This window comes from Aotus nancymaae, unplaced genomic scaffold (assembly GCF_030222135.1).
Source record: "Aotus nancymaae isolate 86718 unplaced genomic scaffold, 86718_ANA_hifiasm-v0.15.2.pri h1tg000057l, whole genome shotgun sequence".
NCBI lineage: Eukaryota > Metazoa > Chordata > Mammalia > Primates > Aotidae > Aotus > Aotus nancymaae.
Genome location: NW_026988471.1, coordinates 38512968 through 38538773, shown reverse-complemented (window position 1 = coordinate 38538773; position 25806 = coordinate 38512968). Strand labels below are relative to the sequence as shown.

Here is a 25806-nt window from a genome sequence, read left to right as displayed (position 1 = left end):
TTTTCACCGTTGGTGGGAGCATAAATTAGTTCAACCATTGGGAAGACAGTGTGGTGATTCCTCAGAAATACCATTTGACCCAGCAATTCCATTACAGGGTAGATACCCAAGGGAATATAAATCATTCTATTATAAAGATACATGCACGCCTATGTTCACTTCAGCACTATTCACGATAGCAAAGGCATGGAATCAACTCAAATGCCCATCAATGATAGACTGGATAAAAAACATATTGTACATATATACCATGAAATACTATGTAAACATAAAAAGGAATGAGATAATATCCTTTGCAGGGACATGGATTGAGCTTGAAGCTGTTATCCTCAGCAAACTAATGCAGGAACAGAAAACCAAACACGATGTGTTCTCACTTATAAGTGAGAGCTGAACAATGAGAACACATGGACACATGGTTGGGGGACAACACACACTGGGGTTTGTCGGGGAAGGATGAGAGGAGGGAGAGCATTAGGAAGAACAGCTAATGGATGCTGGGCTTAATTCCAAGGTGATGGTTCATCTGCAGCAAACCACCACAGCACATTATGTCACAAATCTGTACATCCTCACATATACCCTGGAACTTAAAAGTTGAAGGAAAAAAATAAAAACTTAGTAATTCTAAGAATGCTTGGTCCAAAGCTAACTATTTAAACTATTTATCACATGCAGCTGAAAAAAATGCATTTAAAGTATCACTCTATGAAGTTTGACTTTCCTTTTAGATCGAATGGCTGTCTTCCAAATTTATTTTGCTCATATTCAATTATAAATTTTGTTATGCACTTAAGCAAAATGAAGCTATTAATATGCTATTGATATGCTGGCTTCAGTAGCAGAAGACCTTTGCAGACAGTTAAATCTTGCCAGTTTTGTATCAATATCATCTCAGTATCATCACATGATTCAGAAAGATAATCAGTTAAGTCAATTCCAGTAGTAGTTTTGTTTTGCTTTTTTTAACCCTAATTCTTGGAAATTTCAGTGGTTTTTTTTTTCCTGTCAAAGATGCAACTTCTTTATGAATGCTACTGTAAATTCAGTTCAGCATTGTGCATCTGTGTGCTTATGTATTACTTTGGTGGGCCACAACATCCTGCTAAAAATTAATATTCTTACTAAAGCCTATGGAGCAGAAATGCACTTGAAATTTAATGTGATATCCATATAATTCATAATTACCTCCAAACAAGCTGCAGTGTCCATTGAAATAGACATTTAAGTTGTCAAAATAATTGATTTTTTTTTTTAACACAGGAACTTGCTCTGTCACCCAGGCTAGAGCACAGTGGTTTTGATGATAGCTTACTGAGGCCTTGAATGAACTCCTGGGCTCAAGCAGTCCTCCCATCTCAGCTTCCCAAGTAGCTAGGACTGTAGGCGCTCACCACCACACCTGGCTAATGCTGTTTTTTTAAAAAAATAGAGATGGGGTCTCACTGTATTGCCCAGGTTGGTCTTAAGTGATCCTCCTAGTTCAGCCTCCAAAGTGCTGGGATTATAGGTATGAGCCACCTCATGCCTGGCCGTTTTTCCTTTTTTCTTTTCTTTTTTTTTTTTGAGACAGAATCTTGCTCTGTCACCAGGCTAGAATACAGTGGCACAATCTCGGCTCACTGCCAACCTCCACTTCCCAGGTTCAAGTAATTCTCCTGCCTCAGCCTTCCGAGTAGCTGGGACTACAGGCGCACACCACCACATCCGGCTAATTTTTATATTTTAGTAGAGATGAGGTTTCACAGTGTTGGCCAGGATAGTCTCAATCTCTTGACCTCATGATCTGCCTGCCTTGGGTTCCCAAAGTGCTGGGATTACAGGCGTGAGCCACAGTACCTGGCCTTCGTTTTTAATTATACACAGAATAGCTGAACTAGAAACTATTTGTGATGAAGATGACTGAATGCAAAAAAAATACGTCTGCATGGCAGTATACTTTTCCTTTTTGCTTGCCCATCTGTTGGGTTTTAAAGTGTAAGCCTTCAAAGAATTACTCTGTAAATCAGCCAGAGTGTCTTAGGATGGTGCTATAAACTTTACACACAAAAAAAAGTTGCCTAATTTTGATTGCATTTTATCAGAATGTGCTGGAAATCTGTAATCAAAGGATTCAACAAATGAAGTGCCAAAATACTTTGGCTTTTAAATTTTTTGGTGAATTACAGTTATTAAAAACAAAGCTGGCAACAGGAAGACAATGATCATCTTTCCCTAAAAACACAAAGGAAGAAATGAACAAATTACTGAAACCTCAACAATGCACAAGACTTAATTATGAAATTCTGTAAATATACTTTGGATATGGTATGGAAAGAATCTCCTGATGACTTTCCTTGTTGTAATTGGATAAATTTATAGTCTAGAATGGAATGGAATGAAATTGGGAAGACCTTAACTGTGTATCATCTAAATTTGGTAAAACAATTAAGAGAATAGAGGTAATTTGAGTTTTGTATTATGAACATATTTGTCAAAGGCACTGTGAGTGGAGGGACTCTGAACTGGAGGGCTGAAATATTTACACTTTCCATATGAAAAAAATAGAACTGAAAGATACTTCACTTACCAGAACTTGTTCAAATATTGGCACTGTGGACAAATTATTTTTTTCTCAAAAAAATAGTCTTGTATTAAACTTAAAAACTTCAGTGTGCACAGTTATGTTTTTAGGGACACCATAATAAACCAATTTATTGGATAGTAAATATTTCAAAGCATATAATTTTAGTTATTTATAGCATTCTGTTCTCAGAAATGTTCATTTGGACTATAAATTGTATGGTGACCCAATCCAGATGCCAGACTACATTTTGCATGTTTAAGACTGTTTATGGACTTCTTAATTAAGATGACAGATCAGAATTTCACTGAAAGTATTACAACCTCTTACACTTATTGAAATGAGAAAAAGAATAGTAATCATCAAAGAAAACAAATTCAGCAACCAAACAAGATAAGGTCATAAAGTAAATCTCAAAATATCTTTTGGCCACAATGAAAAGAAAATATTATAGAGTATTTGACAATAGAATAGTGATTTATTTACATGGTTCTGAGATGCTGTTTACAAAGTTACTGAAGCAAAGTATGACGCAAAAATATTATGCCTAACCAAAACATCATCTTAAGGACAAACATTTTGAAATATGAAAAAGTTCACGCAAGATTTCACAACTAAGCCCTTTTGGGGAAAAGTATTTAATCCAGACATTAAGAGATTAATCAGCTGAGAAATGGAGAAAATCAATGCAAAATGATTAGTGATAAGGATGAAATTAATTCAACTGTAGAACTAAGTTTAAATGACTATAGGAATTGCTTTTAGGAGACAGAATATGAATATTATAAACCTGGACAATAGAAAGAATAAAGAGTAGAAAGAACAAGGAAAAAAATAGGAAGAAAGATATGCTCAATTTTATAAAAGTGCTCGATCAACCTGGTCTTTAAATTTCTATGCATAAAAAGGCATCTTGAAGGCCCTTCAAACCCTTTGGAAGAAAATACCTTGAGGCCATAATCCTGAATTTCAGGAAATTTTTCCCCATTTTTCTCCTGGAAGGAGGAAAAATAGGGCAGTTTTTTTCTTCAAAACAACTGGTATTTTAAAACTAAATTTTTTTTTCGTGTTTTTCAGTCATCCTGCAGAGATGTAAAAAATAGATTATTTTTACTTGTTTTGAGCTATGTCTCTATTTCAGAAACTTAGCTCATTAGTTACAAGCAAACGTTTTGTTCACAAGCAGTATTCAAAGCATCTAATAATTTAAAAGATTTTACTGTATGTTGAATTGTATGGGTCAGGTGGTCGTGGTTCAAGGAGTATCTACATCTAAACCTATGGAGGTGAGGACAACAATCTGTTTTACAAAGGTTTTACAAAGACCTTTCAACTGATTCTCGTTCACACTGAGTTGTAGTTTCCAGATGATACTGATGCTGCTGCTGTGGGGCCCACACTTTGAGAACCACTGCTGGAGGAACAGAGAGTAGGAGAGAGGCCCACCTGAAAGTAGTTGCCCTACCACTGCCTTTGATGCCAGAGAATGAGTGAGAAGGGGATACTGTGTTCTGCAAAGCAGTTTTGAAGGATGCTGGCCCACTGGTTTCCACTTCGTTGTCATCTCCGGAGCACTGACATCAGAAAGGGTGTAAATAATGACCACAAAGCAACTAACAGTTACTGAGTCTCCACTTTGTGCCAGGCCTTGTTCTAAATGTCTTCCACATATTACCTCTTTTATTGGCTTCTGTGGTACCTATTCTTATTCCGTTTTACAGATGAAGAAACTGAAGCAGTAATTTCCCAAGGTCCCACAGCTAGTGAGGAAGAGAGCCAAATGCAAGCTGTCTGACACCAGAGCTTGTGCTCTCAACCACATCAACAAAAGCTTTGATTATTTTATACTCTATTGGAAGATGATACTGCTTAGTTCTGGAGATTTAAAATAAATTCTTTTCCATCTATATAAAGTTTATTTCTTCAACTTCTAAAATTATATAAAGCAGTTTAGCATATTATATAGAGCAGCAAAGAGCCCAATAAAAATGGAGACCCAGAACAAAATAATTAGTGTTACCAAACCTGGACATAATGGGCAGCTAACTCATGTGTAGGTACTGGGTGTGTAGTGTAAGGCAAAAGAAGGACTTGGGATTAAATTCAAAAGTAAATTACTGCATGGTTCCTCATAGATAAAACATTTGAGGACTATGGTTGCCTTCTTTGTCCATTTATTATCTTTAGTCATTTTGTAAATGGATGTGTACTATTTCAACACCCTAAACCCATGAGGTTAAAATACAACTTGGAAAAAAAGAATTCTTATCTCAGTTTAAAAGAATATTATCCTCTTTTTTTCTAACAATCTCCTCTTCTTCTCTTAACCCCACATAAAGGTTAGGAGAGATTCAGCAGGTAGTCATTAGACTTTCCCAGATTACAAAGCATTTCTTGTTTTGTTTTTAAATTTCCTACCAACAGAAACTTTTGATATTTAGTGAAGATGATTTAAATTTCATTACATTTCTGCAAAATTAGGTACTATTCAAAATGAAAATTGGGACATCTATCTTATGAGTATCCAACTTAATTTAGAAAATGGATGAGAAGTAAAATAAGTAAAAAGTGGAAAGTTCATTCATAAGATGTGAATGCTAGGGTAGAGTGTACTGTATTACCTTCTGAGAAGAAAACATTAAAATGCTAAAGCAATTTAGAATTAATAATCAGACACTATATTTAATTTTTACCGATAATCATTGTGTTGATTATTAATTGTGTAGCCTTTTCTCTAGTCTTAGGACTCAATAGATATTCTTAACCTTCCAAGTTCTCCTTGCAATGATAGGTATGGATCCTCTCCTCTAAAACAAGTAGATCTAAACGTACAGTTTTAAAATGGGAAATGAAAGTTGTAGAATATAATTTTGTAGAAGATTTTTCTAGGCAACTTAGTATATTTCTTTCTGGAGCTAACAGCTTTCTATACAAGCTGTATATTTTGGGAATTGAGTTTTCTGGTTAATTTAAAATTCTGCTTAATTTACATTTTATTGTATCTGAAAAGCCAGTTTTCAACAAACAGATACAATAACTGTATCATTTATCATGAGTGTTTGTGAATGCATTTTGGAATCTTGTAATTACTTTAAAATAATATTAGAAACCCTAAATTTTATTTATTATGCAAAAATAATCCTGTGTACTTGAATTTTCTCATTATTTAGATTGTAAATATTTGACCTTACTGTAATAGAATTCTCTGATTTCTCTATTTCAGAATTGCCACTGCCTTCAGAAAGTGTTGATATTATTATTTCTGACATTCCGTTTGGGAAAAAATTTAAGTTAGGAGAAGACATCAAAAGGATTTTACAAGAAATGGAAAGGTAAGTTGTTGAATTTATTTTCATAATTTTTTAGCTACTGGGCATTTAACTGAAATACATCATAGCTCTTCAGTTAAGGTCTGATTACCTTGTAGTAATTTCCCAGAGTTTTTGTAGCTTAATTTTCTAAGGTTTTGAGTCAGAAGTTTATAGTTGAAATAAATGCTATCCGTATCATCTTATACCATAAATTTTATTCAGAAAAATAATAATTCTCTATTATGTACTGAGAATTGAATGTATGAAATAGTGACCTATATTTCAGTCACCGGTCTGAAGCAAAATTTTACATATTTGCTTCTATCCCTCACAAAAAAAACTGCCTTCTGTGTGTTAATCCCCCACACTTAACAGATGAGAATCTGGGGCACAGAAAGATTAACTTTCTTATGATCACTCAGCTACTAAACAACAGAACAGAATTCTATAACATAAGGAATGTTCCATAACATAGAATGGACAGCACCTTTATATTGGTTGTTGTCTTTGTCCATTTTCTGTTGCTATGAAGGAGTACTGGAAGCTAGGAAATTTATAAAGAAAAGAGGTTTATTTGGCTCTTGATTCTGAAATCTGGAAAAGAAGTACAGTACCAGCATCTGCTCAGTTTGTGGTGAGGGCCTCAGGCTGCTTCCACTCATGGCAGAAGGCAAGCCCGGTGTGCAGAGATCACATGACAAGAGAAGAAGCAAGAGGGAGAAGCAGGAGGTGCCAGGCTCTTTTTAACAACCAAGCTTTACCTGGAAGTAACAGAGTGAGAACTCACTCATTGCCCCTCACAGGGAGGACATTAATCTATTCATAATATATCTGCCCACATGGCCCAAACACTTCCATTAGGTGCCATCCCAACATTGGATCAAATTTCAACATGAGGTACGGGGGGACAAACCCAAACTATAGCAGCTGTGAAATGAAAATGCGAAAGTATTCACCTTATGGTTTCTAACAACCTAAGGGAATATAATTCAATGGAAGCATTTCTTTGAGAGGTTAAAACAACGGGGCATGGATATGTATTTTTTCTGATCATTTAAATTCACAAAAAAGAGAACCTAAAATGCAGAGTTATGAATGGACATGAATATAAGAAGTCAGTTGATATTAAATTGTCTAGCAGGGCATTTGATAACATAAATGTCAAGAGCCTGCTATGTAAATAATGGGTCACGAATTTATGAGCCATGTGTTTTAGATGGAGAAAATTCAGGGTCAAGGCTAACATTCTGTAAAGAAAATTAAATCTTGACATCAAGTCTAAGCTCAACTAAAAGCCATCTCACTGCATTTTGGGCGCTGGGTGCTCCACACTTTTCTCGGTGTTCTCACTCTATTAGGTCCAGGTAAAGCTGGTTGTTAAAAAGAGCCTGGCACCTCCCACTTCTCCGTCTTGCTTTTTGGATTCTCTTATTTTAAGCAACTTTCCCTGCTACCCAATTGCCTAACTCATGAAATATTACCTGAGACCACTCATTCTGGGCAGCACCTATAATTCAGACATTTCCTGAGTACCACACTCCCTGCTGCCCAATATCACATTCCCCTTGAGCAGATTTGGCAACCCTGACTTCATATAAAAATCATTTTAGGAGCTTTTAAAAAATAATGATCGCTGCTCTCCACCCCTGCCCACCAAGGCTCTAATTTAATTGATCTGTTGGAGGACTTGGGCATCGGTAGTTCTTAAACACTCCCAAGGTGATGCTGTTGTGCAGCCAGGGTTAATGACTACAGCCTTTGAACCTAACTAGATAATGCACATCTATACCTTTAACCAATTCATGGTGAGATACTAACACGTGTGAGCAGTGATTTACATTTAGCCTGGAAGCTTTCAGAGAGATAGTGGCTTACTGTAACTGAAAATCTAATGCTGCATATTATAGCATCTCTACAAGTCAGTGGAGGGCAGTATTTTGAGTAGACGATTGTTTCAGCCTAGTAAATTATACCAGCCTGACTTTCTCTAGGATGGGTTTGGTTTTTATTCCGGGTGATTGAAAATGAGACAGTAATAGATATGACTGACTGCCCTCACATTGTGACAGTAAATTTAAATATTTGAGAATCAGGAAGATGAATATTTGTGACTTCCTGCATAACCAGAATGCCTCAGTGGGACCAGTTTAAAATGTATGTATTTGGATATAAGGGACTTTTCCTTCTGTGACCAAGCTTCCTTGCCACTTGCCCCCAACCTTTATATCTGACTTTTGGATTTTTATGGTTTGAGGTTTCATACAGGCAATGTGGCGTAATATAGTGGTTAAGTGTAGGCTTTGGAGCCAGACCCCCTGAGTTCCAGTCTTGGCTCTATTACTTAATAGTTCTTCAGTCAGAGGCACGTTGCTTAACCATTTGCCTGTCTTTAATACCCACCTAAAGGCATTGTTCTGAGGAATCAGCAGATTTGAAGCTCTTACAACAGTGCTGGCCACCTAGAACTTGCTCAGTCTCTGTTATCACTTACCTGATTTTTTAGTGTAAACCACTTGAAATCCTTTTGGGAAGTATATGGGGATTTATGTAAGTATATCTAAGTACACATAATTTTATTCCAATAGTTTACTGATAGTTTAAGGCCCTAGATAGAAAATGGAAGGGATAGGAAATTGTGTTTGTGAAAATACAACAAATACAAGGGCTCGGTAAATATGTTAATAACAGGCAGTGGAAACAGTACTGTATGTACTACAGAGCTAGACTCTTCAAGAAAGGACGTGCAATCAGAATTAAAGATTGTCAGATAAATGATTACTCTGGTGGGATGAGCTATGCATTCTGAGCTTAATTATTTCCTCCTAATTTATTAAAGGATTAACTATTTCATGGGTGCAGAGCATTATGAGGAATTCAGAGAAGTGCATTTAAGTTTTCCTCTCAGATATAACCGTGCAAACACATGAGCAAAATTAAAAATTCACCTTGCCACTCCAAGGAAGAAGGTACTGTGTGCCAAAGAGGCTTGAGATGGTTTCAGGAAGAAGCAAGATTTCAATGAAATTTGGAAGTGAAGACAGAATAGAAAAAGGAGACCACATCATTTTTATACGTACAGATGTTTAGTAAGTGTTTCTTGAGTGAGTAGTACAGCAAAAGGTGTGGAGGTGAAACAGTGAGTACAGCAGCCTGCCTGGAGCAGAAGATTTGTAGTAGGTGGTTAAGACTTACTGTATCCCATGGACAAATAATTCAGGATTATTTGCATCATCTACTCCTAGGTTTTCAGGTTCACATACAAAAGAGAAATCTCTGATGGTGTTTAAAACAGAGTTTCCCCGACATATTGACCACAGAGTTTTTTCTTAATAGTAATATTTTTATTTTTATCATCACTGATACACAGTAGTGTTCAAAGGAATAGAATTTGGTAAACATTGCTTTATAATTTTTGAATAGCTTTCATAGTAAAAAATTATGTATATCTGGGCACAGTAGCTCATACTCGTAGTCTCAGCAACTCAAGACAGTGGAGTGGGAGGATCTCTTGAGGCCGGAATTCAACAGTAGCCTGGACAACTTAGCAAGAACTCATCTCTAAATAAATTAATTAAAAAATTAGTCAGGTGTGGTGGCATGCATTTTCAGTCCCCACTGCTTGGAAAGCTAAAGTGGGAGGATCACTTGAGCCCAGGAGTTAGAGGCTGCAGTGAGCTGTGATCAAGCTGCCTGGGTGACAGAATGAGACCCCCATCTCTAGAAAAAAAAAAGAAAGAAAAGAAATTATGTGTGTATGAACATGGAAAGATGTCTAGAATGACATTTATGGAAAATGTTAATCTCTGAGTAGCAGGATTTCAGGCGATTTTCAGTTTTTCTCCATTATTTGAAAAAAATTATAATAAATGGTGAATGTCCTGCTAGGAATCTTGCCATGTACATATGCACAAATAGATAAATGTTTTCTACTGTACACAAATAGAATTATCTTTAACTTACTGTACTGGAACATTGCTTTTTTCCTACTCAACAATGTCGTGAATCTCCTTTTCGATCAGTTATTATAATATACATTACAGTTTTCAGTGGTTGCCACATTGTATGTATGTACCACTATGCAACCATTGCTTATGGATGAATATTTAGCTAATTCCCAATTTTTAATTTCAATAAAGAACATTCTTTGAACATCCTTGCACGGTTTTTCAAACTTAACTGTATGACCAAGCACCACAGTACCACAGTTTCTTCATCTGCAACATGACAGTGCTATATAGGACATACTTAAAAAGATAATTCTGGAGGTTAAATGATATATAATACAGAACATTTCAAACTGCCTGGTATGTATTAAGTACTCAATAAATATTAGCTCTATTACCATTATTATTGCTATTATTCTACTAATTCTACTAGTACATCTTCTTAGGATAACTTCCTAGAAGTGAGATTGCTGGGTCAAAAGTTACGCACATTTCATATTTTTGATACAGTATTGCTAAACTATTGCCCCAAAAAGTATTTCAGTTTGTTTTCAGGAGTACTCATTTTCCCATCCACTTCCTCCTTGCTCAGTAGAAGAGGTTTCCCTCTTCCTGCGAGGGTTTATCCTCTCAGTTCCTTCCTCCTCAAGGATCACACTCTGCCCACTTCTCATTTTTATCTTCTGCCTACTCATCTGCTGGTTCTTTCCAGGAGATGCATTTATCCCTTCCCCAGACACGTTTGGAAGTCTTTGCATCTCCCATGCACTTCCACGTACCTGGCCCTGGAGATTACAGCAGTGAATAGGACAAGCAAGGTCTCTGACCATTTATTGTGAAAAGACAGATGGATAATAAGTAAACAAACGATAATTTCAGATCATGACTGGTACTGTGACGGACATAAAATGTTTCACTTTAGAGTGAGAGAAAAGCAGTGGTTACCCTAGCTAGGTAGTCAGGAAAGGCCCCTCTGGGAAAGTGATATTTGACTGTGGGGCGTGAATGATAAGAATGAGTGTTAAATGCAGGGTGAACAGCAAGTCCAAATGTCCTAAGGTGAGAAGCAGCTTGGTGAGTTTGAGCAGCTGAAGGAAGGTCATAAGCAAAGAAAGCAGGCAGTGATGTCTGAAAGGTAGGTGAGGGTCAGATTGTGTAAGAGCCTTGGGTGCCAGAGTAAGGGGGTTAGAATGTATTTGAAGTACAGTACAAGCAACTGAGGAGTTAGCAGGGAATTTACATTTGTCTTCTGTGTGGAAACGGAAGAGAGAGTGGGACGGGTGACAAGAATGGAAACACGACCTATCTACCAGATTGTTGCTGTGGTCCAGGAAACTATGAATGAAGTAGACAAATATGTGATACAATTTGGAGACAGAATTGTCTAGCTTTGCTAATGAGTTAGACTGGGCAGAGCTACCTAAGCTTCTTAGATTTCGCTGAGCATGAGGCAGATTCCCTTTAACTCTTGGTCCTTAGCTGCCACTCTGTTTCTTTTCCTGTACAGCTGAACTTCTTGAAAGAATTGTCTGCACTTGACACATCTGCTTCCTCACTTTCCAGTCCCACTCCACCCTGGCAGATGAGGTTCTGCTCCTGCCTTCAGCTAGGATTGCTGTCCCTGGGTTCACTAATTATTTCTCATCATCCTGATCACCTATTAGTCCTATAGCATTTGTTATTTTATTGTATTTATTTTTTTATTTATTTTATTTAAAAGACAAGGTCTCTCGCTGTTGCCCAGGTTAGAGTGCAGTGGTGCAGTCTCAGCTCACTGCAACCTCTGCCCCCTGGTCTCAAGCAATCCTCCCACCCAAGCCTCCCAAGTAGCTGGGACTACAGGCACACCCCACCACACCTGGTTGATTTTTGTATTTTTTTGGTAGAGACGGGGTTTTGCCATGTTGCCTAGGCTAGCCTCAAACTCCTGGGCTCAAGCAATCCTCCTGCCTCAGCCTTCCAAAATGTTGGGATTACACACCGACCCTATAGCATATGACACTGTTGAGACCATTTCCTTCTTGAAACTGTACTTCTTTGGCTTCCTTGACATCATTGTTGTCCAGATTTTCTCTTAGGATGTCTATTTCATGGGTCTTCTGTCACTTTTAAATGTGAAATCTCTGTTCCTTGTCCCACTTTCTCTTCACACCCTGTACTGCCACCCTAGGTGATCCCATCCACCATTACAGCTTTAGCTACCATTTACTCTTTCTTTACCTCAAGGCCTGGTCTTTCTCTTTCCTCCTGGCTATGTATCCAGCTGTCTGGTGGAATCCACACTTACGTGTTCCTTAGGTGTATCAGCACGTTCCAAGCTGATCTCCTTACTCCTCTCCTCCCTCTGCCTCCCACCTGCTCTGACTCACCCACCCACTGAGCTGCTTTCAGAGCTGCCTCCTCTCCACTTCCTCCGGTCTTTGCTGCTTTTTCTGCTCCCAGCACCCTCCCTTGCTGCAGCCGCTTGCTGTCACTTTGCCTGGCTCATTCCTGCTTGTCTTCCTCTGGAAACTTCTCCCCTCTCTCCCATGCCTGGGTTTAGGATCCACCTCATGTTCCCAAGGCCCTCATGCTTGCCTTGATTGTGGCATTTTCACACCCTTTACTTGACTTTCTCTCCCAAAGAGATGTTCAGTGATCTCTTGGCAACTTACAGGACTGTGCCACAGGACACAGGCAAGTGTTTTCATCACTTTCTCCACGTAAGTGCTACACAGACTTTGATGATTGAGTAAATGCCTTCTCCTCAAAAAGCTGACATTTCAAGATCTGCCCTTCTTTTTCTGATTTTTCCTTTGCCATTTCTTTGTTCGTGTCCTAACTCTTTCCTGTTAACTTTCTTCTGCCATCAGCCTACCGCTTTTAATACATGCAGTCTTTAGGATTCTGTCATTCGCCTTTTCCTTTGTACAATCATTTATTAGACTGTGACTACAATTTACTTTCAGGCTTTCCTGTTAAGTAGAGTAAAAATAGATAATTAAAGCAGATTTGTACTAGGGATTTTATAATTACTATAATGAATATGCATTATAGAAGATACTACCTAATTATCAAAAATCCTTGTATTTAAATGAGTAAAATTAAATTTCAAATTAAAAACACGGAATGTTTTCAATGAAGTGGGATTGTTTGTTGTCTGGAAAGGAAGAAATATAGCAATTACCATTTTTTTTTTGTTACAGAGTGCTTCATGTTGGTGGAACCATTGTATTGTTGCTTAGTGAAGATCACCACAGGCGCCTTACAGATTATAAAGAGAGCAGTATCCCTTTCAATTCCAAGGACAGTCACACAGATGAACCTGGAATTAAAAAGTGCTTGATTCCTCAAGAAAAAACTAGTGCATCCAAGACAGTGTCAACTTCATTCAAAGCCAGTAACCATGAGTTCTTAGACAAAATGTCACCATTTGGCTCCTTGGTCCCAGTGGAATGCTACAAAGTTAGCCTTGGAAAGACAGATGCGTTCATATGTAAATATAAGAAGTCGCACTCTTCTGGACTGTAGCAGGCTTGCCACCATCAGCCAGGGTCAGGCCCTTGTAAGTTAGCTGTACAGCAGAAGTTTGCTGTCTCTAGGATTCATATAGCACCCACAGAGCTCCAAGTAACCAGATTCCCCCAAAAACAGGAGGTGTGGCTGATGGGTACATGTGCTTGGTAAGAGTTTCTGCTTTATACTTTAAAGTGCTTAATGTTTTTGACAAAAAAAAAAGTTACTAAATATTTTTTGGACTTAAGTTTTATATTCACATTCTGTCAGAATGTGAAAAGATCTGTTCTGCCCAGTTTCTGAGCAAAAACTTCAACTTCAAAATAAAAGTTTTCAGGGGTTCACCTAAGTGTATCACCATCAACACCAGATTGGGATATTTTAACTATCCGTTTTTTGAACATGTAAAAACCTTTATATGTAATTTCTTTTGATATTAAACTTGATTTTTGAGCCTGTAATTTTCTTCTCCAATGGAATGAAAATAATTTGTATTTGCAATACATTTTATGTGTTTATTATATAAATCATTAGTGAGAATGACAACTGAATTAAGCCAGTATCCTTCAGCATGATGGAAAATGAAATGTGCTTTTTTCCTAAAAGCATTCATAGATTGTCACCTCACCCTTATTTGTAGAAATTCAGTGTGTTTCTTATGTTCACTCCTGAGAAAAAGAAACAGTAAGTTGAGGAACATATATGCTCTGGTTTAATTTTTTTCAATAGTCTGATATAATTGTTCAACTTATTGGCAGCTTTAGTAGCATTTGAACAACTTTCCTATGTTTGGGAAATTTTCCACCCTGTGAATCACCTCTCTGAAGCAGAAGCCATAAAATCTGTTTTCCAGCCAGGGTGTGGTAATTGGACCCCTGGTATTAGGTGCACTCACGTGCAAGCTATGGCATTTGTGCCCAACAGCAGCACAGAGAGGTCTTCACCAGAATATTCCAAATCCTGAGGTTTCAGCAGTGCTCTTGGCTGCATAGCCACCACTAAGCTTCTCTCTGTGGCCTTCCTAGAAAATTCTAAGACCTACCTACTAATCTTTAATACATTTTATTTTTGCTAAAACTAAGCAAATTGGTTGTGTTGTTAACAGCTGGGCCCCTGATAATGGAGATTGATATTCTGAGGGGTTTCAAGCAAGAAGCCCCCAATAATGTGAATTCATTATTCATTATCTGGCCTGGTTGGGTTAAAGGCAGTGAGGCTACAGCTAGTATTATAGAAAGTGTATGGCATGTGATGGTGAAACAGTTGATGATGCCTGTGTTTACCTGATGCTCTGGAAAACACTAAAAACCTGCGGAATACAAGCACTATGGGGAGGGCTATCCACTTTTGATAGAACTTGACAACTCAAAGAAAAAGCAAGGTTCCTGTAGTCCTTACTCCTTGGGTTAAAGCAGAGGTCTCAGCCAGGGGAAATTTTTGGTCCTCAGAAGACATACGTTAATGTCTGTGGATATTTTTGATTAACACAACTTAAGGGAGAAGAGAGGTACTCCTGGCATGTAGTGGATACAGTAGATAGAAGATGAGAGATTAGGTTAACAAGGTAATGGATGGCAGGTAGAGGTGGTATATTAGATCAGATGGGGCCTTAAAGACTATTTTAAGGGCTTTAGTTTTTACTCAGAACCACTGAAAGAGTTGTGACTCGGTGATGTCATCTAACATATGTTTAAAGGATACTGTAGCTGCTATATTGCAAATTGATTGTAGGAAGGGAAAAGTGAAAGCGATCAGTTAGGAGTTTTTTGCAATAATTCAGGCAAAAGAAAATGGCAGCTTTCCCCAGGATGGTAACAGAGATGGTAGGAGGCACGTGGATTCTGGATGTATTTTGAAAATAGAACCAGAAGGATCTGCTGATGTGTTAGATGTGAGGTATGATAAATGGAGAGGAGACAGGAATGACTGAAGATTTTTGGCCAAGAACCTGCAACAATAAGAGTTGTCATCAACTAAGAGAGGAAAGGCTGCAGAGGGTGCAGGTTTGGTGGGAAGTATCAGAAGTTCTGTTTTGGACTTGCTAGTCTAGACAGTCTAATTTAGACTAGTCTAGACAGTCTAAACTAGCAGATCTTGTTTAGACTTGCTAGACAGTTTTAGACTTGCTAATTTTGAAATATACATTAAACGAAGTAGAGATGTTGATTAGGCAATTGAATATGTGAGTCTGCAGTTTAAGCAAAAGGTCTGCTCTGGAGATACATATTTGGGAATTTTCAGTATTTAGATGGCATGTAACTGGATGGGATCACCAAAGGATTGAGAATAGGAGAAAAAGACCAGGTCTGAGCCCTGAATTCCTCCAATACAGAGAGGTTGGGAGGAGAAGAGGAATCTGCAAAGAAGACTGAGATGAAACAACTAGTGAAACAGAAAGAAAACCTAGTGTGATTGCCTGGAAAACATGAACAAAGGGTATAGAGGAGGAGTATTTAATCCTATAAATGCTGCTAACTGACCAAATAAGGTAAGAACTGAAAATTGACCATTGGCTTTAGCAGTGAGGGGGTCATTCATGACCTTGACCGTGGGTCTTTCGGTGCCATGGAAGGGAGCTAAACCAGACTGCAGTGAGCTTAAGAGAAAATAGGAAAAGAGCTGGAGAGAGTGAGCATAGATAGTTCTTACAAGTAGTTTTGCAAAACAGGTGAGAAAAGAAATAGGAGTAGTAGATTGGTAAGGATGTGGAAGCAAGAGAATGATTTGTTGGGAGAAGCAGCAGCATTTTTTTATGTTAAAGAGAATTCCAGGAGAGATGAAAGGATGATGAAATAGGAAAACAGGGACAAGTGCTAGAGTGATGTCCTTGAATAAGAGGATAAAATTTAGTCCACAATTGGAGGAATTAGCTTTAGAAAGGAACACAATCACGTGTTCACGATTACAGGTGGGAAGACAGCATACAGACATTTCAGCTATAGTATAAGTATGCTCCTAAAATTTTTTTCATTCTCAAATTTATGCACTAAAAATATTTTATGAACAAAATGTAAGTTCTGGTTGGGGCAAACCATTGCAAACATCCAGTTTTGCAACCTGAACACTAACAGAAACACCAATCTTAGTAAAAATATTGGTACCATTAAGACATTATATTCCTAACAAAAATATCATAAAGGACTTCACCTTTCCAAGAAAAGGGCACAGGCACCTTGGTAGACTTGGGCATAAATAAAGAAGGGTAAGGAGATGCTGAGTTACACAACAGGCACTGTCTGCCCGGCCACGGCAGAACCTGCAGCCAAGATGAACTAGAAAAAGCCTGTGATTATGGACGTCATGTAAAGTGCCTTATTCCGCACCTTGTTCGTTCAGCTCATTCCACTGGCATCCTTCGTATTCAGCTGCTCCTGTCTGGTGACACACAACATTAATATGCTAAGGAGAAAAAAATCACATATGAACCAACCCAATTTCCACATTAGAGTGACATCATCTCCTTACTTAGCAATATTCGATTTAATGCCCATTACAGAAACACGTGTTGTAAGAGAACAGATTATAAGTGGGAGCAGATGCTGGAAGGTGGGCGGATGTGGTGGTGGTAGACTGTGGAAGTTCTCTTTCAACTACTTCAACTTTCTCAGTGAAAAACCATCCGGTAACTTACCCAGTGTCTGAGTCTATAGCTGGAATAGCTAACCTCAGCAATTGCAGAATACCCATACTGGCTTTCTGATCCATGGAGTAAGAGTATAGATTTTTGCAAGGGCTAATGTCACACTCCTTAGCTTCCCCCTTCCTACCAAAACAGACAAAGGCAATACCATATATTTGTAGGAGCTGCCGATGTTAGTGCCACCACGAAGGCACAGATGTTGATGGAACTCTCTAGCATCTAAACATGAGCTTTGTATTTGCTGTTCTGACTCATTTACTATTATTAATGGAGGCCTAGGCAAGAGTTGACTCTCCAGTTGGACCAGCCATACAGTATGCAGCTCCCTAATGCCCTTAGACCCAGGAGATCTGATGGTGCTCAGAGCAACTGGGGCAGACCTGGAGGATGTGTGGAGCCTGCAGCAGACCCCAGTAGAGGAAGCACAGCTGCAGCTGCTTAGCTTTTGGAGCAAAGCCAAGCTCTCTTAGACAAGTAATTATTCTCCTTTTGGAAATAATTCTTGACTTGCTATTGGGGCTTGCTTCTGAGGGCTTGACCATGGGACACTAGGTGACCATGTGACCTAAGCTGTCCATCTTGAAGTGATGACACACCAAGCCAGAAGTCGCATGGACCCAACCCAGCAGCACATCCTCATCAGGCGGGAGTGGTATATATCAGCACTGAGCTTCACATGGCTGACTGCACTGGAGCTGCAGGGGCAGTCAGTGCTTTATCCTCTCGGTGTGCTTCCTGCCATGCTCACTCCACGTCATAGCCATGGTCTCATGGGGAATCCCCATTGAGCAGTTCACCAAGGAGAAAAAAAGTCAAATATGGCTTACAGATGACTCTGCAAATTTTGCTGGCACCTGTGGAAATTTCGTTGCAGCCTCACTCAGGGTGAAAGACAGTGGGGAAAGGATATCCTCTCAGGGAGCAGAACTTGGAGTGGTCCACAATATACACTTTGCCTGAAAGGAGAAATGGCCTGAGAGACAGAACCTCACCATGTCATCCTCATGAGTGACAGTTTAGATGGATGGTCAGGGACATGAAAGAAGGTCTTGGGAAGAGGAATGTGGATGGACATCTTATACTAGTCGCCAATATAGATGAATATTTGTGACCCACTGGAATGGTCACAAGAGCCCCTACTGTGTAGGAGGTTCTAAATATGTACTTAGAAGATTGCCTGCCCAATGCCCTACCCTTTCCCCAGCCATCCTGCTACTTGCTCTGTGGCCCCAGAGACAATGGCTGCAGAGACAGACAGAAACAATGCACTGGCCCAACAAGGACTTCTCGCCAAGGTGATGTGGCTACTGCTACTGCTGATTAATTTCCAGCAGCAGTGACCAACCCTGAGACTTATAACACTACTGCTATGGTTTCAGTTTGTCCTCCTGGAAACTCACACTGAAATTTGATCCCCAACATGTTAGTGTTAGGAGGTTGGGCTTAATAGAGGTATTTGGGTCCAGTCTGTAGATCCCTCACAAATGGATCAATACCCTCTTGAGGGAGCTAGTTCATTCTCCCAGGACTAGTTACCAGAGATTGGTTGTTGTAAAAGCAAGTTCCACTTCCTAGACATTCTCTTGCTCTCTTTGCACATACCCACTCACTTTTCTGCTTCTCTGCCATATTTTGACCCAGCATGTGGCCCTCACCAGGAACTGACCAGATGGGACACTACGTTTTGAACTTCTCAGCCTGCAGAATCATGGGCTCAATAAACAACTCTTCTTCATAAACTAACCAGTCTCAAGTATTCTATTATAGCAACACTAAATGGACTAAAACAACCACAAACAGGAGGGGAATTATATTGAAGGCCCTCCCCTTGTGAAGAGGGCAATAACTTGTCCTCACTGGAATAACTATTTACTCTGGATTTGGATTCTTTATGCCAACAACACCTTCCATGAACTTAACACATCGCCTTATTCACTATCATTCATTTCCTTGTCACAGTGCTTCTCACTAAAGAGCTCATTTTACAGGGATGAGAGTGAGACGAGACTGAGGCTCGTAGGGTTTCTTGTCTTACCATGTATTCCATAACCTGACGCACAAGGCCTTATGGCATGATGGAATGGCCTACTGAACACTCAGTTATTGTGCCAGCAGGAAGATAACTCCTTGAGAAGATGAGATACCTACATACAGGTTACTCTGGGTGCTATGAACCAACAGCCGACAGATGGTACTGTTTCTCTCATAGTCAGAATAAAGAGACCAAGAGCTGGAAATGAGAATGGTACCTGTTACTATATCACTCCTAATTACCCTGTTAAAATGTTTGCATCTTATCACTAGAGCATCTGGGCTCCCTGGCTTAGACGTTTCGATGCCTCTTGTTCCAGGTGGGAACTTTCAGTGCTGTCACCTATTGCACAGAAAGTCAAGACATATTCCATACCATCCATTGGTCTCTCCATCATCTCATGGAAAGATCAGTTCTATTAGGACAAATGACCACACCACCAGCACCGCTACTGCCACCAGCCTATGGGTCTTCTTTCTTACAGGGCAACCATGAGAAAGCAGCTCAGTAGGGGAATGCATAAGCTTCTTGGTGCCAGCAGTCTGAATTTGGTCTATGAGCTCTTTACAGGAATTGTCTAGAAAGCCAGCTGCCCTGCACCTGGGAAACTGAAAGGACGTAGTGATCTTGGGGACACATGATATGTTATAGTCTCCCTGCCAGGAGAGGCAAGGGGAAAACCACGAGTTGTATGGGAATCTGAACTTGAATGTAGTCAGCCCCTTTTTCTAAGAGGTGCCTCCAAATTTTCAGCTGCTCATTGTCCATTTAATCCACTCTGAGCACCCAGGGTCATCCATGGAAACCCTACTCCTTTCAAAATAGTTCCCAAGAGAGGATGTTTTTCTGTCAGCAAACACAAGAAGCCATTGAATTAAGAGGTAAGATTGCCACCCAATTATTTTGAGTTCTTGATTCCACTGGACAGAAACACACAAACAGGTTTAACTATGTGGGCTGGAGTGTTTGCTCCTAGTAATCAGAGAGAGGTACGTCTAGAACCCAGTGTTAACCTAGGTTTTACCAAGACCTGAGATGATACAAAGATTTTCTTGTAATTTATTTTGGGAGTTAGGGACTAGAAGGAGTAAAAAAGAAACAGGGAAAAAAGTAATCCAAGGATGGACTGTTGAGCTGATCACCACTGCGAGAAGCTGGGATCTGATCCTGGAGGAGCCCTCTGAAGATCTATGCAGAATGCAACCCAGAATTGCTTGCTCAAGGGGCAAAAGAAGAGAATATCCACCAGTATCTCCTGTTGGCTAAGAGTAAGATGACTTTCAACTCCCTCCCAATTTAAGAGTTCTATCCCACAATTTAAATCCTAACTTACAGAATGTCAAAGGGAACTAGCAGAGAAGTGGAAGCCACCCAGAAATCATGTTCCTGACGTGGATATGTTTACCCTTGTCAGAAGGCAAGAGGATGAGCAGGTTTTTGTGTAAAGTACAGCTGCACATTTTACATGCGAATGTTGGCTGTTTGGAGGAAGTTTAAATATCAAATTAAGAACAGATATTGATATTGGGTATCCAAAATGTTCATCGAAGTGGTAAATTATCATATTTTCCAGTGTTTGAGTCCTACCTCTCCAAGGCAGAAACCAGAACATGAGCTTTTCCAACCTACATTATAGGTAGAACAGAGGCCAGATCCTGACATATGATAACTGGATTCAGATGTGAGCTATGCAGAGGAACCAGTCACCATGGAATCCACTTTCTTGGGGAGGGGCAGCAGAAGCATCTGGCCTCAGGGGCTAGCTGGTGCAGAGGACAGCATTCAGGGTTCAACGTCCATGGTGCAAGCTATGGTGTGGATGCCCAGCAGGGGTGGCAGTGGACCTTTGAAACTACCATCCTGTTGTATGGTTTGGATGGTGTTCCTGGTTGTGTAGGTCACTAGATTAATTTTCCGGCCCTCTTGAGTGTTCTAATTTTTTTTAATGAATTCCTTTTCTGCTGAACAACCTAGAGTTATTCTGCTGATTGCAACTGGGGGCCCCATGCCACACGCCAAGGTTACTGAAGTACTCTCCTGCCCTGCAGGCACGGCACATCCCACTCCCAGTGGAGTCTCTCCAAATGTTTTGCACCTTTTCTTTTACCATATTTTCTAGGTGTCTATTTTATCAGTATTTGGCACCCCCTCCCCAAAATCACTTTTAATGTTTTGGCCTCCCAAAGATTTTGAATAATACAGTCTCTGCCATCATCTGCCTAAGCCTTACATACATCTTTAGGAGAAGAGAAAACACGTGTGGGGTGGACTGTGTGATCAAAATGCAACAAACGATAGGTTAAAAAAATGCATTTCTTGACTTGAAGCGAGTGACGGTGGTATAGATCATAAGAGGCAGCGATTCTAATGATCTCAGTGTACTTTGCAGAATCAAATCATGATTTTAGTTTCTGCTAAAATATCTCTAATATTAAATGCACACAACTATAAAGCTTTTTGAAAATCTATGACAATTTGAGGATGTCAGATAAACGGAGTACTATTTTACAGTATTTTTTCCTCCTCCAGAATAGGGCACAGGGTGTGGCCCAGACAAGAACAATTAATATTTTTTTAACTAAATTGAACTAACTCCTGGTAGGAGGGAATAAATAAATGCCTGTAGATCTGAGAACAGTGAATCAAAGGGACACTCAGAAACCTTTCAAGAGGCAGACAGCTGTCCAGGGAGACACCGACTTCCTATGTAACCTAGAAAGCTAAGTCTCATTAGGGATTCAAAAGAAATTGAAGTTTGAGAAGAAATGTTCACATAGATATTAAGTAAATATGTCTGTTCAGAGAGCTATGCAAGAAAGCCCTTGGACTAAAATTAAGTGAGATGCAGATTCTCGGAGGAATCTTGCTAATTAAGAAATCCAGGTGAGTTTTTTTTAGGCATGCTTATATTTTCCCATAGTGTTGTAGCCTTTTCAAATCTTTTATTTATTCATTTATTCATTTGCTCCTTTATTTACTTAGCTACTAGGCATTTAGTGAGTATTTGCTACATGTCAGGTTCTGGGAATGTTCCTTGGTAAACTGGCCCTTCCTGAAAGGCTGCTATGACAGCTCACTGAAAGAGATGTGGGCAGGAACGAGAGGACGCCAGCCAGACGCCTGGGCTTATGAGACAGAGGAATATCCTTGACCTTTGGAAATGGAGGGAAACCACTCTCTGGAAAACCTTGGAAGAGAGAGAAAAATGAGCTGACTACAGGAAAACATTTGAGAGAAAAGTTATGGATTGTTGGAAATTTAAAGAAACAACTCAAAATGTGCATGAAGAGCTCAGCTTTTTATTTTAAATTCCATGAATGTATTATGTTCAAGAGAGTCAGGAGATTTGAAGTGTAATTTTGCCATCTGAATGCCACAATCATTTAATATTGTCAGTTTTCATTAAGTTTCTTCAGTGAGTAACTGCCAGCTCAAGATGAAATAAATGACAGCAATTACTCCAGGGCCCTTCCTTACCCACCCCCAAGCCTTACACATTGTTTCGACCATTTTTGGGCCAGCCTGCTAGCTGCCTTTTTGTGACTCTTCCCCTTGGTATCTCCACACTATGTGAGATTGACTTCACCTTGGAAGAGTAGGCACATTAACCATGTATTTTGCCAGAGAGACCCAAACGCCCAGTACTGACCTCTGGGTATTAACATGGGAACCAGGGAAAACTTTCTCACTGGCCAAAGGCATTTCGTCTGTTTTTCTGTAAATCAGATTATATCACTCTTATGTTTTAAATCCTCCACTGACTTTCCATTTTACTGAGAATGAAACTCGAAGTCTTGGGTTTTATTGGAAAGGTGTTCAAAGGTGCTGGGGAGCCTGTTTTCCCTCTTACTTCATCTCAGCGCTCTCCCTGTCATTCTTCCTTTTGCTGCTCTGGCTACATGCAAAGCTCATTCCCATCCCAGGCCTCTGTACCTGCTGTCTACTCACCCTGGATATTCCTCCAGACACCTGCATTGCTCGGGCTCTCTGGGCAAATGTTCCCTTATCAGAGAGGCCCTCGCTGGCTTCCCTAACTGGCCATCCCCTCACCCTTATCACTCTATTCTCCTAACCACCTCATTTTTCGTTCATAGCACATATCACCACCACCTACTACACAAGTCATGTTTTATTACTGTCTGTCTCTCTGAGACAGACACAAAAGAAAAAAAAAATTGTCTTTCCCTGAAGGAAGACTTTTTTCCCCTCTTCCTTTGTCACCTTACAATGGCAGCTTCTTGAAGGCGGCAGCTTTGTTTGATATATTCACTGTGTATTCCCTGCACTTCAGTCTCTGGCACATACTAGGCACTCTATACAGATGTGACAAATGAAAGAACACATGAACCAGCAAGTGAACACAACTGGTCATTCATTCCACCATGTGCCTTTGTTCCACAGGATTGAGATGTCCCTATTTTCGCTGAGGCCCCAGAACCATTTTGCCACTGTGGGCCTGCTCCTAAAGAGACCACAAAGTGTTTGAATCTACAATCTTAAGTTAAGCCTGAGAACAACAAGAGAAAAGTAACCTTGAGATAGAGGCTGTGAGGCAGCAAGTCTGCTTCAAGGGAGCACCATCTTGGTGATGTCATTCATTTATTCCCTCATTCCTTCAGCACACATTTATTGGCATTTCCTCCACATCCCACTGACCTCCCAAACAAGTTACTTTTCATGGCCATCTGCCAACCAAGTGAACAGAGCCAGAAAGGTCCAGAATGCTGAACCAACGTTCCCCTCACACTGGCCAAATCCACGCATTCCAGTGTCACAAAGGAAACAAGAACAAATTGTCTTTCTCTGAAGGAAGATTTTTTTCCCCTTTATGATATCGGAATGTATGGAATCATGTAACACAGAACCAGCTCCTCAATCGTCACTGGGTAAAAGCTTGACATTTTCTGACACCTTTCTTGATTATGTAGGCGTATCACAGACCCACAGGCTGATTGCTTTAAAAAATAATGAAGTTGTACTGAATTTCATCTTCACTCATTGTATTCTTACTCATCGGGCTCCTCAAAGGAACTGGTTTTAGGGGAGCTTTTTGAATAGGGTTCTGAGGAGAGGGCCACTTACCCATCCCACCCCGCGTGGCTCCACGTGACTCGCCCTCCAGCTCACCCTCAAGCCTTTCCTCATTTTCATTTCACTTCTCTTGAAAAACCACTCCCCTACTCCTGTGAACGCTCTTTAAACTGTTACTTTATTTGGAGAATTCTTTAAGAACTGGTTCATCCCTTGAGTCAATACATCAATTGCATTAATCATGTGCGTTATCTCCCCAGATTACCTTTCACAGTTGGTTTAGTTTCAATTCCCGAGTACTTTTTATTTGAGAAATATGTTGGCCTGATAGCGATTTACCATTGTCATCACAGAAGCCTGTAAAGCAGAGGCTCCGTACACGTGTTTGCAGGAATACAGATACCTACTTGGACATGCTGACCTCAAGATCTAGCTCCCTCCTTTGCTGGGGAGGTGAACCTTCTGCCGGAAACTGGCTGAGAGATCTTGGGTTAATGCTCAGAATCTGTTCCTCTGTTGTAAAGAGGGATGATCATCGTCATTTCCATATGCCTCCAAGGCTGTCTTGAGGTGTGTTTTGGTTTGGTTCTGGGGTGTTTTCTAAGTTACTGCACAGCAACCAATCTCTCAAAGGGAAAACACTAAATGAAGTACTGTGCTTTCCTTCAGATGTAATAAAAACCTTGGAAGGTTTCCTTGTTTTGACTCAACATCAGATGGCTTTATTTTATTGTTAGTGTAACTTAATATGTTTTTTAAATTAGTTCACATTTAACTTGGATAGAGGAAATACAAGTTTTTAGAGGTGTTCAAAGTGTTTTTCAGGCTTCTTAAATGTGTGGTTATTGCCAGCCTTCCTGGAAAACACATTAGTTCATGGATGTCTCCAGAGAGATTCAGAGATATGATTGACGTACAGGGCCACACATCAAGACAGTCAGGGAGCAAGGACGGAAATTCACGAGTCTTTGAGTTGCTATCGTACCTCTAACCATAAGGCTAGATAGCCTCCTTTTTTGTTGAAATAATTACTTTCATCTAATAATTTAAAAATCACCATCAGGGATGCTATCACAGGACAAAGTAAGGAGGACCTACCCACTCCAATATAAATCTTTGAGCAGCCCTAGTGACATGGGAATTTCTCATAATGTTCTCTGGGGGAAGTGCCAACAAGGTAATTAAAATTGCTGTCATACCTTTAGGCTACTGCAGACTACCGGATCTCTTGAAGGTCAGTCATGTAAGGAGAGGTTCTGTGTTTACAAAAATAGGTCTGGCATTCTTTACAGAATTACGAAGTGCAGTGTGTGCCCTGGCGTAGAAATATAGAAGCTTGATTAAAAACTACAGAGCAGTAACTTCCAAAGGGACCCTTGGAAAATGCAGGGGAATGTGAACCTATCTAGAATGTGGACAGTCAGCTCAGATAGGGTTAGAAATGCACTATGGATATGCTACTGGGTCTTGGGTAGGTGACATGGACGCTGTGCAGGAAGGTGGAAGGACTTTGGAGTGAGCAAGCTGGAAACTAAACCTTGGTTAGTAACTTAGGGAAGGTTACTTAACTCTGCGAGCCTTTGCCTCTCTACCCATAAAGTACGGGCAAATAATAACAAGATATAGTATATAAAAGACGCAGCCTGACACAGTCACTGAGGAGATACTGAGGCAGTCCCACACTCAAGGACTCAGTCTCATCAATGCCAAAAAAACGGCACAGGAGAAGCTTTTGAGGATCCGGGTTTTCTTTGCAACTTCTTATTTATGTCTAGTATTGACAAGAATGA

The 25806-nt window shown here is 39.8% G+C and overlaps 1 protein-coding gene across 3 annotated transcripts in view; it reads left to right on the top strand.

The window, feature by feature from the left end:
- Positions 1-14012, top strand: part of THUMPD2 (THUMP domain containing 2) — a 44440-nt gene extending 30428 nt beyond the window's left edge. For all 3 annotated transcript variants that reach the window (XM_012450640.3, XM_012450638.3, XM_012450639.3), the window contains 2 exons: positions 5787-5895; positions 13004-14012. In XM_012450640.3, coding sequence (XP_012306063.2) covers positions 5787-5895; positions 13004-13328 — 434 coding nt within the window. In that variant the 3' untranslated portion in view covers positions 13329-14012. The remainder of the gene's footprint in view (positions 1-5786; positions 5896-13003) is intronic.
- Positions 14013-25806: the final 11794 nt, after the last annotated feature.